This window comes from Limanda limanda, chromosome 1 (genome assembly GCF_963576545.1).
Source record: "Limanda limanda chromosome 1, fLimLim1.1, whole genome shotgun sequence".
In the NCBI taxonomy this organism is placed as follows: Eukaryota; Metazoa; Chordata; class Actinopteri; order Pleuronectiformes; family Pleuronectidae; genus Limanda; species Limanda limanda.
Genome location: NC_083636.1, coordinates 24,431,315 through 24,450,437, shown reverse-complemented (window position 1 = coordinate 24,450,437; position 19,123 = coordinate 24,431,315). Strand labels below are relative to the sequence as shown.

Sequence of the window (19,123 nt, the reverse complement as noted above, 5' to 3'; positions counted from 1 at the left end):
AACAGCTTCTAAATTATTTTCTACTGTAAAGGATTAAAAAAGTGTGGAAATTCAGTTCATATAGTAAAAGAAGGAAACAATACAATTTGAAACACTCATTTCTAAGTAAACATCCTTTATTCAAAATAAATACACGATCATTGTACATTGCAAAAGTAAAAATACCTGTTATAATACCACAATGGGCTCTGTCCATGTTAAATTGTTATATATTCTATTGGATTATTATTATTGGTATAGCAAGGGTTATTTCAACAGTATGGTTATTCGCTAGCCTCTGACATAGTGTCTTGTCTGCAGCTGGAATGTTCTGGGGGAAAGTACCATGATTTCTTGTGAAAAATGTGAAATTGGAGTAGCTAAAAGGATCATTAATTACAATTCAAGTACTTAAATACTTTACTCTCTTTTAGTCGGCCTACCTTGTTGTTTAAAAAACAAGTCAAGATTCATATGGTGGAGTAGTCTGATGTTGAAATGATTGTAGAACATAAATAAAAATCCAACACAATATCCCAAGATTTCTTTAAACCATCGGTGGAGGAAGTACCTATAAGGAAAAGTATAGTGATACCAAACTGGGAAAATACTACATTAAAAGTTAAAGTTCCGATTGGTAACTGCAATGAAAGTTTGAGGGTACAATCAAATGTCCCTTTTTACTGGTACAGCATTTAAATATTATTATACATGTTGTGTTCTATTCATGTGCGAAGTATCAAGTGGCATAAAGCTAAAAAACACATGTTATATTTTCACCTCTGGCCGTGACTTCCACACATCATCTAGTTGTCTCATTTTAGTGCCACCACTGTGTGTGTGAGTGTGGTTGGGTGTGTGGGTGTTTGTGGATCATGTTAAAGACTTGATAACGAGCTGAAGATGATGATCCCCCTGTGAAGTGAAGTGGCTCATAACATCAGCTGAGTGATGGAGCCGCGACTGTCTCCTCCGAGGACAGAGGAGGACAGAGGAGGACAGGGCGCAGGCAGGCCGGCGCTGTTTTGTGTCCCAAAGGTGCTTCGGCCAAACGCATTGAGGCTTTAAAGGATTAATCGGGTCAGGCACGACCCCCCCTCTCCCCTCTTTATTGATAAGATAATGAGAGGTGCTCGGGACGCGCAGAGAGAGCGGATCCGCGGCTGCGCAGGACTATCTCCCCCAGACGCGCTGTCTGTGCGCTGCAGTGAGAGAGAGAGAGAGAGGAGAGCCGCGGAGCTCAGCTCATTATGGATACTGGGCCACTTCAAAGGCGCCCGGTGCTTTGATAACCAACACACCCAACATGAGACGGGACATGGCCGCCACCATAAAACCCACTTCATATTGTCTTTATGGTGCGTAAAGATCTCCCCAGTACGGGCGGAGCGCAGAGGATGACGCCGTGAGTGCTGCTCACCCTATCATGCAACTTCACACATTCAGGCTCCTCCACTGCACCTCAGACCGGGCTCATGTACAATACAATGCGTGTGTAACTGTGACAGAACCAAAAGAAAATATATATATATATATATAGATAGATAGATAGATAGATAGATAGATAGATAGATAGATAGATAGATAGATAGATAGATAGATAGATAGATAGATAGATAGATAGATAGATAGATAGATAGATAGATAGATAGATAGATAGATAGATAGATAGATAGATAGATAGATAGATAGATAGATAGATAGATAGATAGATAGATAGATAGATAGAGTAATTTATTCATCCCCAAAGGGAAATTAAGTTGTCATAGCAGCCGGTATATTTGAATACAATAAAATACAATACAATACCATAGAAAAAAATTAAAAATATTGAGGTAGAAAGAATAAAAAAACAGAAGCACAAGATAAAATACAATAAAATAGGTAGATAAGGTGCAGTGGCAAGATGATGGTAATAGTACTGATGATGTGATGGTAATGGTATTGTTAGAATACAATAAAATAGATAGATAAGGTGCATTGGCAAGATGATGGTAAAAGTACTGATGATATGATGGTAATGGTATTGTTAGACAGTATATAAGAATAGTACAGTATATATAGTATATAATATAACATAATATATATTTATATATGATAGTAATTATACCAATATAAAAGCAGTATATATATAACATATATATATGTAACATCACCCTCTTCCTCCTGCGTTAGGTGGTGACCACGTCGTTGTACTTTTTACTCATAAAAAAGTACTTTTATTACGTTGTACTGGTACTTTTACTTTTATCTCCATGTCCTATTATATTGAACAGTATTCCCACGAGTCTCTGAATATATAGCAACATTACACCAAGTAAAAAAGTACATTTATTCAAGTAGTGTAGTTTACTTGAATATGTACATTTTTTTGTTGCCACTATATTTCTACCCCACAACTATGCATTGTTTTACCAAGAACAGTAAAACCAGCTGCATACATGAAAAACAATAATAGTATTCTGTGTACTAAAAATACACATATGAACACCATTAAGAATTGGCAATGCATATCCACTGCTATTGTCTGTCCTAATGTTTTCATTGCAAAGAAGCTTAAGATAGCGAGAGACAGAGCTGTAAATAAAAATAGTAAAGCAAAAATAATGATTTACTGACATACAGTATTTCTAAGTACTCATTGTTTTGAAGTGTATTTTTGCTGACAACCTTACATATTTCTACTTCCACATTTTCATGTCAGTGGAGAACCTTTACTTGTGTTGTATTGATACTTGTCCTTATCTGTACACTTCCGACACAGTTTTTTGGTAATCCTGAGTGGAATAAGTAATGTTTGATTATAGGAAAATATTTGTAAACAAGTACTATCCTTTAAATTGACTCCAGGGGCAAATACTTCTAGATGTAAGAAGCTACTGTCACTTTGCAGGTGAAGATTTTTCATACACAAGATATGTGAGATGATAAAACATTGGGTACAGACAGAGACTGTCTCAGGGTTTTCATCCCGTCTCCCATCCTCTCGTCTGCGTCTGTGTCCTCAGATCAAAGAGCTGCAGTCCTGCAAGTCCCAGATCAGGATGGAGATGACGAGGTGGAGCAGGCCGACACTGATACCCATCCGCCCCGTTATACAACACACAGACACAGACAGAGGGGCAGCGATCGAGGTGAAGGAGAGAAAACAAAATGATCAGGACCTCTTTGAACTTTTAACTGTACCAATCAACTCACTGTTGTGTGTTTTTTCTTCTTCTGTGTGTTACTGTGTGTGTCCGTCTCTTCTGATGTTGTAATGTCTGCTGTTTGTTCACTCTGGGCTCTTGTGCTTCGTTTGAAGTGAAAAAGATCCACTGCTCTTTGTGCGTTCAGACATTACTCCTCTGCAGTGGTGGAAGAAGCAGTTAAGTAAAAGTAAGTAAAAGTACCAACACCCGAGCGTAGAGGGGCTCTGTAAAGGTCCAGCATCCAAAATTTAAATAAAAGGACTCAGTTATTTGCATCAAGATATAGAAAAGGTAAATATACTGAACAAACCATTTCAGATAATGGCCTGTTATTTGGTAACATTATAATATATACATCCCTTTAATGCTGCCGCTGGTAAAGCTAGAGCCACTATAGCTTATTCTACATTAGTAAAATACAGTTCTTGAGTAAATGTTATTGTTATAACTTCTACTCTCACTCTGACTCTGAGTGCAAAGCTTTGTAACACAGGTGGTGATTTACATTGTAATTCCACTGTTCACATCAGGCACCAATAAGACACTGGTTCTTACTGGTATTTAAACTTATGAGCAGTGGAGGAAAACAAGACAACAGGGAACAACTGGGTAAGGGAAGGGAAGAGGAAAGGAAATATAAATGATAATCCAAATGAATTACCTACAGACATGAAAACAAAAGTGATGTTTGGGCAAATGCTTCTATAAAGACAATTTCATAATGAAGAGTTGCACTTTTTAACTTGGTAACTGGGTGGCATGTTAATGAAGGCTATTATTGTTTTTTTTTAAATGATTTGAATAGATTTTCTGCTCATTTGCTGAACCAAAGGTCTCTGCCAAAACTCAGCTGTCTGGATTTGTTTATTCTTGTAATGCCCTGGTCTTACATACTCAAACACAGGTCATGCCAGGTTTATCTGAAAGAAACACACGTGGACATTCTAGGTCAATCTTGATATATATGTGTGTGTGTGTGTGTGTGTGTGTGTGTGTGTGTGTGTGTGTGTGTGTGTGTGTGTGTGTGTGTGTGTGTGTGTGTGTGTGTGTAAACTCTTCTTATCCATGGAGAAGAGGTCATTCATCCTCCTCGGCCCCAGTCCCAGCCTGCTGCTGTCTGTGGGGTAATGGTCTCCTGCTGGCTTCGTCTTTGATTGGCTCCATTCAGACTCTTTCATCTCTAATGGGCCTGTTTGCTGCTCTGTTATGGACACAAGCACACCTAACAACACTGCCCCCCCCCAGGCACTGTCATTAGACCGGAGGGAGACACATGTCCCAACACACTGGTGATCAGATCTCTGCTATATAGTAGCCAATATCTCCTTTGGTCTCACTGTCTTCAGTTTTACAGACACTACAGTCCGTCAAACAGGAAGACAAAGTGCAGTTTTTCCACATTACAACATCAAGTTGGTTCTTTTCTTTATAAGTAAAGAAATTCACTTGGTTTTCACTACTTTTGTGGACACACTGAGGCAAATTCCAAACCACTGAGTTGTGTGGCAATAAAGCATTGAATCTGAATCTTGAATCTTAATGAATCTACTTTTCAATTTCTTATCAAAAGATGATTTGACTAATAAACATCCCTGAACACCACAATCTATCCTAAAAAATACATTCTCAAAATGAACAGCAGGCTTGAGGTCTATTCAATGGAGTTGAAAATGATTGTGGGATTAATCAAACTCAACCAAACTGCAGAACATTTTATAGATTAGTGTTTTCTTCCCCTGGATATCATTTTTTTTTACATAAAGCAAACAAAGCCATAAAAAAATCAGCTTAAACCTTAAACAACCTCAACCAAGACAGAGTCTGATGCTGAGTGGATTCCTCTATGCAGATCAAGGCGGTGATGACGCCTAATAATCATTGATCTCCATTGCCGGCAGTCTCCAGTAGTTGCCCGCCCCGTCTGTAACACAGTCAGTTAAGGTCTCTTCCCCTGTCCTACTGATCCCTATCAACCTCATCAAAGGCTCCCTGGGCTTTGATGGGGCCATTGGGACTGGTCCCGGTGGACGAGCAGGCGCTGCGACTCCCCTTATCAAATGGGGGAAGAGGGTGGAATAGAGTGATGGAGGGGAGGCATGTTTTAACACTGTGAAATTTAAATTTCTCTCTAAATGCTGGAGGCAGTTACACACCTGAGGGTTCATACATTTTACTGCAGGTGCTGGTGAATAGCCATTCTTACTTTTACAGGCCTTATACAAGCATAACTAAATGACAGTGAAGCGAAACCTAAAATGTAAATTGATGCTTACTTACAGTTTATGAGGGAATGTTTGTGTTTGCTGATGATGTAATATTGCTTTACATGTCTGATTTTTGAAACCTTACCTGGCAGTGTTTGTGAGTGATTGTGCGATATGCATTGTCAGGCGTGTTAGTGAGGACAGAGAGGATTTCTTATGCGGAAGAAAATATTGATTTTGAGGAAAATGAAACAAACATATTTATCTAAAAGCGTTTTCAGACTTTAGCCGCAGTTTGCATTTCACACAGGCACAACACAGCAGAAGGTTCTCTGCACAGACGCGTTCACGACAGCATCAATTCCTCCACATTATTCAGGCGAGAGGTGGAGCTGCCGGGCGCGGCAGGCGGAGGCAGGAAGTGACGTATTTACTCCGCTGCAGAGATCACATGTTTTTTTTTTTAGAACACACAGACTCTCGGTGTCGCCTCTTATCACCTCAAACTCTCTATGCATCTTCGTCAGTGTCTTCAATGTGTGTGTCATTGCTTTTTCACCAGGATGTTTTTATATATATATATATATTTTTTTTTTTTTGCATCTGTTACATATTAGAAGCGTCATCAACCTGCCCCCTTACTCCCGGGGAATCCAGGGGGGGGGGGGGGGTCCCCTGCTGTGTTGAATGCAGGACTTTTACTTGCAAACATGGTTCCCATTCTGCTTATTTGTCTCTCACGTCACTTTCTCTTTTCAGTATCACTCTTGGCTTTTCTTCGTGTAGGTAAATGAAATCTGGTTTGGTTAGAAGAAGGGATGTGTAGAATGTTTTCAGTTCTATTCTTTAAAAAAAGCAATTGGTATTTGGTCCTGCATCCACACTTGAATCAATTTACATTTACACACAAACTACATCCCATTTCCTCTGTGTTCTCACAGGGGCCCAGACTTGAGGTCTCCTTGCAGCACGACGTAGCTCTCATGTCTTCTTGTTCCCCAGAAACTTTTGTTTCACACATACGGTGTCAAAAGCAGAGACGTGTCAATGGTGATTTACAGACGTAAAATACGTGATTTTCTCTTCCAGCTACGTTTCTTCAAACCACAGACTCAACTCACAGTTCGTGAAGGTTAACTTTTTAACATTTGAAAAAATCAATATTCTGTTCTTCAGTGTATATATTATAAGAAATGTGTGCACATGTCACAGAGTGGACATGAGAGGGGAGGGAGGTGTGAGCATCAACACAGTCTTTGATCCTAAACTGGTATTTAGAGGTTAATGAGGCTGTTAGGAAGAGGTGAAGGAAACGCCTCTGAGTTCACACATCACTTAACACACACACACACATACGGGAAATGTATCTGGAGCCCCTAACAGGCCACGACTCTAAATGAGGATCTCTGTTATTTAAAACAAACAGGGCAAGAGTGTATCAGAGGGATTATCTACATTATTTGAGCAGGATTTAACACAAGTCAAACAAATAAATGTAAGGAAGCACTCACACACCAATATAACAGTCTTCAATATGAGCCATTACAAGTCCTGCATTAAGAACCGTATTTGAGCAAAATTACAGAACTTTTCTCGGCACAGTATCAAAGTAAAAGTATTTAAGACAGTAAAACGGACCAGATTGTGATTACTGAGTCGTCAGTAGGCCTACTTCTGAATAATTTTACTGTTAAAGCTGCTTTTAACTACAGTTTATATAGATCTATTTCCTTTTTATATACAGCGATATGTTTTGTCTAGTGTTGAGTATAAATGTGCTTATGTACTAATTTAAAGTAATTTACCGGAGTATTTTCATTTTATGCAATTTTATACTTCCACTCTCCTGCATTTCAGAGGAAATTAGTTCTAACCTGTAACCCTTCACTTCTAAAAACTTTTATGAGAGAAGTCAAATCATATCTTCACAAAATAAAACAAAATATGTGTGTGTTTCAGAAATGTTGTTCTTTGTTCTTCTCCCATTAATCATGTCAGATTTATCTGGTGACCCTATGGCGGGTCCCGACCCCTTGGTTGAGAACCCCTGGACACAACTTTCCAACTAAATATAAAGCAGTTTAAGTATCTCCACATGGAGCAGCTACAATAATAAAATGTTGCTGAAGAATCGTCTTTCTCATTTAACTGAAGAAATACTTTTATTGCTGATACTTAAATATCTGTTGTACTTCTAAATTAATATTTTTACATTATGCTACCAGGGCTCTTACGTGAGTAAACGTTTTATAGTTCTAACCACCTTATACACAGTTAGCTGGTTTAGACAATGGGTCACAAATGTATCACCAGGCCAGTCCTCAGCTCTGCTCATACCTGGTTTTCAACTCCCTTGTCAGCTCTATATGCAAACGTCACATACTGTTCTGATCAGAGAGATAGAGAGTGTGGAGCCAAGAGGAGCTGAGTGGATCAATATGCTGCATGCAGCACTACAATCAAACAATTCATTATCAATTCATTCCACTAACCAGAACTGGTTCGAACCCTGTCTCCCCCCAAAGGCCAAAAATACTGAATCCCAAATCGCTCCTGACAGTGTCTGAGGGATATGTGATAGAGAAAGTGCTGCCTGGTAATGTATATATGTGTGTTGGAATGGGTGGATGGCAAAACTGTGCTGCAAAACACTTTGAGTGTTCATAAAAACTAGAGCATTGCAAAATATAAATGCAGACCATCAGAAGACAGTAGGTGAGTAGGCGGTCCTTCAATGTCACGTTCGCATTAATGTGCACACTCAGGGCCGGCCCTAGCACATTTGGCGCTCTAGGCCCCCCCCCCCAAAAAAAAACAACTCTCTTGCAACTCTCAGACGGTATTTTTCCCTGTAAGACTGCATTTCTTTCAAACAAACGCAACAACGATCGCAACAATGAACAATTTTTAATTAAAGAACAAAATCACTGAGATAATGTTACAATATAGAATCAAAACAAACAATAATGATAACAAACAATACAATAATATATGTAAATGTAAGAGTGTTAAATAATATAATATTAAAAAAATATAATATTAAAAATAAACAAATAAATTGTATAATATAAAAAGTGCAAATGAACGTTGTCTAAAGAACTATATACATTTCACTCCCTTCACTTCAAGTGTTACAGTGCAGTCCTTCTGGCTTTCCTCGCTGCAAAATCATCAATTACATCATTGTATTGAATCTGACCACCAACTTCATGGTTAATGCTGATGACAGCCAGACCACTGAGGCGTTCTTGAGCCATGGTTGACCTCAGGTATGTTTTCAAAAGTTTTAATTTGGAAAAATTCCTCTGGCTGAAGCTACTGTTATTGGGAGGGTTGCACTGCACGTTTCTCTTCTTCTTCCTTTCTTTTCTTCTTAAATTGCGCTCCGGATGGCTTTCCCTGAGCGACGCATGCACGCTGTGGAGGTGCATTGACAAGCAGACCGTCCCGATCGATGTTCGTAAAAACATCGTCAAGGGCGGCGGGCTCACTCCCTTGAGTGAAGGAGCGCTCACCACACTAAAGGGCGGCGGGCCCGCGGTGGCGCGCTCCCTTGAGTGTGGAGCGCCCACCACACTAAAGGGCGGCGGGCGCACGGTGGCAAAAAAAAAAAAGGGGTACGTGCGCCTGAGCGTCCACGTAACTGCCTCTTGTCCCGTCGTGCGTTCGTTTTTTTTTTTTTTTTTTTTTTGCTGGGCGCAGTTTTGGCGCCCCCTTCTGAGGGGCGCCCTAGGCAACCGCCTATGTCGCCTGTAGGAAAGACCGGCCCTGTGCACACTGCTAAAACAATATGGACACATTGGTCCCAGAAGACCTCTGAGTGTGGTGTGGCTGATGGGATCACACCTGAACTCAGAGCTGACCTCTTGTGATGGGATCACTCAGGACAGATGTTGATATCAGGTCTGAACGGGGCCACTGGGGTCATGAGAACATAAAGGGGAGAGGAAAGGAGAAAAAGCTAAGTTCTAATAAAGAAATGGATCGACAGATTTTGAACTTTTGATTTGTTTCTTGAATATTAGACAATTTGAGCCTGGAAAACTTTGATTAAAAGCTACAATGTGAGAATGTAAAAACTAAACAACGCAGTGTAACAACTCTGAATCATGCCAACAGGCCCCAACTAGACCCCAGTATGGTTTGATTTAAATATTTAATAAGCTCATTCGATTTTTTTAATTGTTAAACTCTAATCTGAAACATCCCTGTAGCTGTCATAAATAGATGACGTAAGGTAAAAAATTGCAGTATTCTCCTGTGAAATAGGGAAGTAGACATACTCAAGTACACAAAAAGTACTTCATCCTGTACTTGAGTGAATGCTTCGCTCACTGAGGTCTCACAAGGCATCTCTGCTCTGCACAGCTGTGTGGTTTTATTTTCAGTGACTGTGACAGATAAGCCGACGAGGACGTTATAGAATACATGTCACTGGAGCACAGGTGTGAACCATAGACTGTATAAATGGTGTGAATGTGCATTTTCACTCTTGTTCTTTTGACACAGGCACAAGGCAACATATAGTAGAACATGCCCTGCTGTGCGAGAGCCTATAGATTGTAAAGAATCACGAGGGAGGAAACAAACATGAAATAAAATATAACACGTTTTGGACACAAACACACCTAACAACACGTTTTCGTCAAGTTAACCTTTTGTACAATGCCTTCTTCTTTCATTACATCACTGCTCTTGCCATGCTCTTATTTTATTAACACGATGCACAACGGCATATTTAATCCCATCACTCTATATCTGTGAATAAAAGATCAGGTTGTTTTTTTGTGGTTTAAGGAATTGGAACTAATTGGAGCTTAAGCAAATGAAAGATAAATACCTCTGATCAGTGTACTCTTAGCCAGGATGGATGGAGAGTCAGTCCATAACATAGAAACATTGATGGTTCCCACAGGTTGATTCTTTATCACTTTTGTATTCCTCCTACATTTCTTCTAGCGCCACCATGAGGTTCACATTTGTGGTCTTTCAAAGGATTTCCTGACAATCCTTTAAATATCCCAGTGAAACAGAAGTCAGAGCTGATGCTTCTTCATATTAATGTATGCCAAGTAAAAACGCGCAGCTATGGAGGGAATTGTGGAAGTCACTGATTGGTGTTTACAGTCGCCAATAGAGCTGGATGTGTGTCATGTCACAATAAGCAGTAGCTCCTCACAGAACGTCATGATGAGAAACATGTTCTCTGTTTTCAAAGACTTCTCACTACCACCTAAAGATTTACCTGATGAGTTGAACAGCATAGGTCTCTGTGAGCTGGTTGCTCACTGACAGAATTTAGAGATAAAGGAGTTGAAAATTGCAGTCAGTTTTGTCATTTGTTGCAAGATGAGTAAACGCTCCTGAGTGGACATGAGTCATGAGAGATTAAGATGTAAAGAAGTTATGACGCTGGATTTATAACAAGGGATTAATAAAGAATTAATAATAACTTTATTTGTATATCACTTATTTAAACAAGGTTACAAAGTGCTTCACACAAAAGTCCATGGCAAAAATGAAGAATCGATTATAATATAAGATATTCTGTTTAGTCCAATTTAAGAGCCTTCTCATGACATAATAAGGTTGAGACCTTTAGTTTCTAGAGAAAACCCAACAGTCCCCACAATGAGCAGCACTGGTGACTTTAACACAGGGATACAGGATGCAATCTGGGAATATGCATTTTTTTTGTGATGGGGCCTTTAAGGCTGAGTTAATTAATCATTTATATATAAATATAATCAGAGAAAAAAGCAGATTGCACGGGTCAGTGTATAGAAAATAATTCACATTCTATGACACACTCATATGACAGAGGTGGAAGTAAATGGTTGATGGTCATTTGGCACGTTTAGCTAAAACTAGCAGCTGTAATAAACCGTTCTTCAGGAACGTCATGAAGGTCACAAAGGTGGGTTTTGTTTACAGGTGTTGATTAACTGTATGACCATTTTGTGGGATGCAGTGTGTCGTACACTTTTACTAGTAGGTGTACTTGTGATCCGATCCCTCAGGATGGAAAATTCCGCCTCATAGTACAACAAACATACAGTGTTCTGGCATCTGATTAACTCACCCCCCCACTCTTCCACCCCATTTGAAGGCTACGTTAACCTTTCCTTCTCCAGGTGATATTCCTCACATGGTACCTGCTTGGCCCTCCTGCTGCAGATTCTCCTCAGGTCCCCTCAGGCGTTTCTCTCTGACGGAGGAATGAACTCTAGGCCGAGATGAGCAAATATCTCTTCCTCTGATGTGGCTTTAAGATACCTCTTCTGTGAGAAAGAGGGAGAACAGACAGTTAAATAAAGAAGGCAAAACATCAGCCTGATTTATTGACTTCACATAGCTTGGATTTGTAAATTTGACTTGATTTAAAAGTAGTACAACAGATCAGCTCAAAAGTAGGAGTGGGAACACGTATATATACCTGTGTGTTGTCATATAGAGCATGGCTGTTTAGAGACATGGCCTTTTCCTGTCCAGCCCAACGTCGCAGCTCTCTCTCAAACAACTGCAGGTCAGTTTAAAGATTTAGAAAGAGAAAGGCAGCAGTCATACAGTTAGAAACGTCTGAAGCTATTAAACGGTCACCTTCGATCCCGTCCAGCCCAGCAGAGCAAAAGCAAACTGGCTGAAAGGAGAAACCACCAGGTCCACTCTCACAGCTCTCCACGGCTTGTGTCCAGCAGGTTTTAGTCCTCCATCTTCACAGGAGCTCTGTTCGCCAGGGTGAATCTGACTCTGTGAAGTATGATCCGTCTGCAGACTCGAGTCCGCACTTTGTATCTGCGTGTGGCCTCCAACACTGCAAGGCCCCTCTACTGTATTCTGTAATCCAGTTTCTCCCTGTGTCTCTGGCTGTTTTGTTTCCCGTTTCTCCTCCTTGGCCAGTTTGAAGATGGAGAAACACCTCTCAAAGCGGTCCATGTTGGAGGCCAATCGAGCAGGGCCGTCCTTTGACTCCAGGTAAGAGTTTCTTGTTGTTGTCTGGTAGAGCAGGAAACCCTGGAGAGACAGAAAAGTACTCAGGTAGAAAAAGACAGAGAGGCCTAACCCTGGACGTACGAAGGCAAGAGGCTGAGGGACTTTACCTGTGACTCCAGCCAGGACACCACTTTAGACATCAGTCCCTCCTCCCTGCCTTCCTCAGGGTGGGTTATGAGGAAGTCAACATCATGACCCGTCAGCTTTCCTCTAAAAAAAGGAGTCAGTGGAAAATTTTCAATGAAACTGCTGCAGTAGAGACTCAGGACTCTTCTGGAGAGTGTAACGATGCTATAGGTTAATGTGATGGCCACCAGTGTTAATTTCAGCTTTAGAACGTTATCCATTATTATTCTTTAATCAAAATGTGCATTTATAATAAGTAGAAGATAGTAAGTCATTTTTAAAATATAATTTTTAGCTCCACCCACTTTTTTATCTGTGTCTTTCTCCTTCACATTTTCCTTTTAGTGATAAACCAACTTCTCACCTCAGTCTCTCCTCAATTTCCCGAAGATTCCACACACACATTGAAAATATGCATGAAACAAGTGCATGGAAACACATATAGTCTATGGGGAAATGAATAGGAGTTTACTGCTGGAACCAGGCAAACCTACCATCTCAGAACTCTATGTAAATCAATGTGTTGCATTTACCTTTATCTGAATCTTCTAGAGAATGATATCTTGTGTTTTATTAACATTAGATTACATTGGCTATTTTTTGTTTTATAGACCCTCTGCAGGTGCCAATAGTTAAACACAACTGACATCTAGGTCAATGTTGACTGTTAATCTGCATTGATTGAAAGGGTAAAGCCGGCACACTTACCACAAACCAGAAAATGATGGAATAGTTTAGTGGACAATATTTCAGACCTCATCCAATCATTACCAGCTCAAAAAGACATTGAAACTGACCTGATAAAAGACTGGCATTGAAAGTTAAATAAAGACCTCTTGTCTGATGTTCCCATTTACAGCACATCAACACTGGCATCGGCCCTTATCACGAAAAACTTCACCAACCACTCATTCAAGGTGAATTCTGTAGAGGATCTGCTATGTGTTTTATACTGTGTAAACACTATAGAAAACCTGTAGGCTCTCACTTGGACATTTGCACTCTGACACACAGCCCCTCCAAGTTCAGTGCCTGTCTGAAAGCAGCTTACTTTGGTTTGGAGTTAGTGTGCAGTTACTTTACACCTGTGCCTTCTGTTATTCTGCATAGTTTGATTTCCTGATAAGCACATATGTGTAGCAGCATGGTATGAAGGCTCTGTCTTCAGTCTTTTTATGACAATGTCATTTGTCACACTGCCTGCTAGTGTTTGCCCTTTTACCTCCTGAATCCTCCCGTCAGAGTAATCTGTGCTCCTGGTAACACAGAAACGACGGCTTTTGCCACGATCTCTTCAACAGCGTCAGCCTCCGCCTTAGAGACCAGCTGATTGAGGTCGTCATAGTGCTCCACACCTGACAGAAAAAAAGGTGTTCATTCAGACAGAATCTAGACTCAATTACAACAAATTACACAAGTGCTAAGACACACACCTGTTTGTTGGGTTCGATTGAGTGAGTGTCCTGAATCCCGTAACTGGTGAAGAGTGTGTATCCCATCTCGGATCCATCGGTCTGCTGTTTTTGGTCCAACTCCAAAAACACCTGTTAAAACCTGAAATACAGTTTTAGCGTTAACTTCAGAAATCAGTTGAAGGCAGCAGCAGTCTCCAAATAGCTTCACACAATGGAGAAGATACACAAACGATTGAAGTGAGAGACAGTAAATATATTCAACATTTTACATTTAATAATATTTTGTGAGCCTACACACGTATCTTAATGTAGATAACAGAGAAGAGTAATTTAACTCTTTATATTTACTTACTTTTAAAGTACACAACTTAAGTATACTGGCATGCAACTATATGATTTAGTGATTGAGTACATTTAATTTGGTACTGTACTGTTTTGTACTTTTTATTAATGGTCCCCAGACATTTGTGGACCCTTATAATGAAGTGTGGATCATTTGATGCTGATCACTCAAACATTTCCTGGAAATAGAAAGTCCCTACTAGTTGTATGGAGGGGAATGTGATATTTTTGCCCTCAGGAGATCACATATCCTCCCTGCACCCACGAAACCTAAATAACAGATGACTTAGTGATATCACAGTTACCTGCAGACATAATATTTCCCTCATGAAACCCAAAATATCATAAGACTCCACTTCACTAGCTGATTAATAGAACTCTGAAGCTTGATGAAAGGAATGAAAACAGATGCATGGACTAAAGGGACAGATGGCAGATCACTATATTCCCCTGATTTATATGCTAGGAGAGATAAAAACTGTTAGTAGCAAGTGAAACCTGGTTATGAGGAAATGAGGGGTGGCCGCATCCTCTTATTTGAAAATTGATACATATCTCATGGCAAGAAGAGGAACTAATGGGAAAATGCACATCCTTGATAAGTTTTGTTTCCTTCTTTTTTTGTTTCTATTTAATGTGATAAATCTTGTCTTAAAAAATATGTATGAAGTGTCAAGAAAAGGAAATATTGTCAGATTGTTTGATTCGAAAGATTTGTGGGAAATATTTCAATAGACAAAAGCAACAATGTGTTGAAAATGTATGGAAAAATGGACAACATTTCAGGCGATAGGACTTTTGGTCTATTCTTCTCGAGGTCCCTTAGAGGCTGGAAACCACTGTGGTAGATCATGAAATGTAAACATTGTTGCCGAAAACTTTATGAGCAAAAAAGTCCACAAACCTTTCGAGCTTTATACCGCTCACATTGCTTCATAGATTCGACCTCACTAGATGCTCCATTATCCAAAATGTCCTATAAGAACAGGGGATGAGAATCTACTTAGATTATCTTTAAGTTTGATAAAACAGCCAAAAGAAGGTTTCACTCACTTTTATGACTCTCAGTGAATGTCCTCCGAGACAGGGCAGCCCTCTGAGCTGTGTCATACACGTCACCGGTTTAGGGAGAGCCTTCAACACGGCGGCAGCCCGGCGAAACGCAACACCTCGCCCCTCCTGGTTACTGAGCTCAGCGTTTTCAGCCAGGAGGGACAAAGCATCCTGAGAGCGGGAATATATTTATACTCTGTGATTTCTTGTCTGTCAGGGTCGGTTCAAGGTGTATTAAATGAGATGTGTGTTTGTTGACATACGGTGAGGAGGCTGTTATTGTCGTCCGGAGTGGTTCTTCTCTGACAGGCGTAGCTGGGCACTGAGAACACCACAACCTCTGCGTCATCAACCTGTTGCTGCTGAAAAATACACAGGGATTAAAGAGTCGTGTAGTTCAAGATCAGCATTCAGCAGTTAGAGTTGTGACAGATAAACTGCTTGTAATATATTAGTTCAAACACTATCTATAATTCACATACACTTTTGCTCTTTCGTTTTTGCATTTATCAAAAGTGCAAAAAGAATTTGATGTTGCTGGTTTATTCACAGGGACCGTGAACATTTATAACAACAACCATAATAATAATAACAATAATTTGGATTATTTTGTTTATTAGTAATTCTTCTAGTAGTATTATATGAATTACTACAGATAGCCCATCAAATAAGAAATAGTAATCCTACATTATTCACTATCAAAATCACAAAATTATCAAGTTCATTTATAAATATGGAAAGAGCAATAATAAAAAGAAGAGAAATTAGTATATAAGTAGTTAACTTCATACAGGACACCAGTGTACACTCTAAACTGTCAAATTACACACACTTAAGATCCATGAATCATTCCCTGGGAAACCAGTTTAAATGTAAAAATTGTGAAAGTGGAAACAAAATTCTAGTAAATATAGCTATTTTTCACACTTCCACCAAGTTTTGTAGTAATCTCTGCTTAGGCTTTGCATAATCTTGCTAATAAACGAGCAAATATACAAACCAAAATGCATACAAACCATGGCAGAGATTAAAAAAAGATGAAATAACTTGACTACTAAGTGTTATTCTTAGAAGTTTGACACATGGGCCTAGATTCCCTACACTGAGGGATGTAATGAACACAAGGCTGAGAAAAGCAGCAGTGATTCTGCTTGTAGAGTGAAATGTACCTGTAGTATGTGTCTGTCCAGGATTGGAACAGGATGGCCTGCGTGCATGCTCTCTGTGAACCAGCTGATGTCCAGCAGGTGAAACGGAGCTCGGCCCTGAGCCGTGTGCTGTGAGTCCAGCCACGTACTGACCTCATCACCAGAGTTGTTTTCAGAAATGACGTGTGTGATGCTTTGACTGTGAAGAAATAATGTTCAACACAACACCTAATGTAATGCACAGGCTAAACATGACAGACATACCCAATGAAGCTGAGAACATTAATCAATTTGTTGATCAACTATTAACAAACAAGCAATTTAATCTGTTGTATAATAACAGTAAGTTTAAATTAATGTAGCAAACATCTTTGAGTTGTAATTTTTTGTTCTTATATTTCAAGGAACAAAACCTTTTTAAATTGGGTAAATAATCATCAGTAAATATATAAATAAAAAGTAAAAGTAACCATGAGTTGTATCCGAAGCTTAACGGTCTATGAAGTCAATGTAATATTTAAAATGTAATAAATCTGTGTGGGACACATATGGAGGTTGTATTGATTGTCTCAACCGATGTTTTCACCATCATCCTTCTCAAATTTAGAATTAAGATGGTCACAGTAAGATGAGGCCACAGACTATTACACAACCAGATCCAATAAAGAAATTTGAGCTGAGCAGGGTCTTTGTAAATACAGTCGCCTGACCCGTGGGGAGGAATTTGAGAATAGAATGCAGGAAAGTATGTTTTTTGGAACAATTTCTGATTTAAAGTTCAGGATTTAGTGCCATCTAGCGGTGAGGTTGCTTATTACAACGAACTGCATACCCATCCCTTCAGCTTCTGTGCCCAGACATGTAGGAGAACCTTTAAGGAGCATAAATAAAAGTGAGAGGCCCTCTACAGAGCCAGTGTTTGGCTTGTCTTTCCTGGCCTACTGCAGAAACATGATCGAGGACGACCTGCTCCCGAAGCAAATATAAAGGTCAAACCTTAAAGCAATCTGGCTAAAAGATGTGACAATGTTTATACAGGGAACATGAGACTTATTTTTGGTCAAATCCACTCTGAACCAGAGCTGGAATTATTTGTCGAACAATGAGGGTGGAATCTGTGAAAACCTTTAAAGAATATGTCAGTTGTAGTCCAAAATGACAGCTAATCTGTGTCCAGAGCTATCAGCTTTCAGGTTAGTAGTGAAGGGATTGGAAGATATACAGAGGCTCTTATGTGTTCAGGGCCATTACAGCTTTTTACAGGTTTCTACAGACAGTACAGGTAGCTTTATTTAATGCACCGTTTAATGAATAATAGCTTTGTTAGAATGAATAGAGACTGTCTGGTCCTGTCCCTTGTGAATTAAAGTAATTGTATCCTCTGCTTTTTTACAAAGTTCAGCTTCCATGTGTGCTGGACATGACAAGTTACAGATATATTACTGAACATGTTGACATTTAAGGTTAAATTTGGAAAGTTTCTATGATATTATGGTTTCCATAAAAGCCTCTGTAGCAGATTTAAGGACTTCTATTTTGCCTGTACTTCTTACCTGAACAATTCCTCCACTCTAAATCCTTTCTTTCGACCCAGCTGAGACAGGAAAGCTCTGCGACTGGCTCCCATTTTCCTTTCCAACAGGAATAGAAAGACCTGGGGGAACTTGGTTGGTGGATAATCTCCACTGCTGTCAGCCCCAATGTTCCCAGTGACTCTTCTTCGCTTCAATGGCACCATGGTTCACTCTGCAGTTAAAATACAACGTTTAACCATCAGATCACAGGCTGACATTGATGCCAACAAACCTGTCAAGTCCACGTCTTGTGTCAGAAAGTTGCTATTTGAATTGATTTGGGCTATTCACCCCCTTTCAACGCCTCACACGTGGTCTTTTATGACGCCTGTTATTATGAACTATAAAAATTAACAATAACATGAATAGATAGATATAAGAAATGTGGTTACTCACTTCATTTTCTGAAATAGCTTGTAAGAGGGAGGAGAAGCAGTGAACTTCTGTGCAGGAGTGAAACCGGCGGAATCTGTCAGACAGCCTCCACCGCAGCTTGCCTCTGATTGGTCAGGTTTGTGCATGGAGAGTTGTGATTGGTCAAAGTTAGGGACGCGATATCACGCTAAGCCAATTAGAAGCAGGTCAGGGGAGGAACTTCGCTACACGGCAGACACCAACAGTACATCACCAAAATAACTCCGGTTGGAAACTGTGCACTGTGAGCCCAGAGTGCCCGGTATGGAAGAGAATTTCCGCTAATAAAAAATATACATACAGTATAATTTACAACAAGTCATGTCAATGTACTCATTTCTTTATTTTAAATAATATAATCCTCACACACTGTATTACTTTGAACTTTGAACCGTGGAATGAGCTCCCACTCGACATCCGGACATCTGAAAGTTTACACATCTTCCGCCGAAAACTAAAAACACACCTCTTCCGACTGTACCTTGAATAAAAAAATAAATTAAAAAAAACTAACCACTTTTTTAAACTAGTAGCACTAAAATGGCACTTACTTATAGCACTTTGTAGTTTTGCTTTATTTCGAAGAAATTGTTCTGTCTTGATTCTTGTTGTTCTTGGTTTGTACCCTCGGGGTTGAATGCACTTATGAAATGTTATGTAATGCAATGTCTTTCCTTGTTTACA

General features: G+C 39.6%; 1 protein-coding gene across 1 annotated transcript; it reads right to left on the bottom strand.

Moving 5' to 3' along the window:
- Positions 1-10,874: 10,874 nt before the first annotated feature.
- polm (polymerase (DNA directed), mu) lies at positions 10,875-18,489 on the bottom strand. Its single transcript, XM_061075686.1, has 12 exons — positions 18,422-18,489; positions 18,005-18,197; positions 16,473-16,650; positions 15,567-15,665; positions 15,304-15,474; positions 15,155-15,226; positions 13,927-14,047; positions 13,716-13,848; positions 12,475-12,577; positions 11,975-12,388; positions 11,811-11,894; positions 10,875-11,655 (listed from the first exon to the last, which is right to left on the bottom strand). Exons 2-12 carry the CDS (start codon positions 18,187-18,189, stop codon positions 11,569-11,571), a joined length of 1,647 nt encoding a protein of 548 aa, XP_060931669.1. The 5' UTR covers positions 18,190-18,197; positions 18,422-18,489; the 3' UTR covers positions 10,875-11,568.
- Between the last annotated feature and the right edge of the window lie 634 nt (positions 18,490-19,123).

Bases quoted from the DNA above. Each gene is read 5' to 3' on its own strand.
- polm (XM_061075686.1), bottom strand. From the start codon at position 18,189: ATGGTGCCATTGAAGCGAAGAAGAGTCACTGGGAACATTGGGGCTGAC. The intron at 15,475-15,566 runs GTATGTCAACAA...TCCCGCTCTCAG, and splicing joins ACAATAACAGCCTCCTCACC to GATGCTTTGTCCCTCCTGGC. The intron at 11,895-11,974 runs GTGACCGTTTAA...ACTGACCTGCAG, and splicing joins TGGGCTGGACGGGATCGAAG to TTGTTTGAGAGAGAGCTGCG.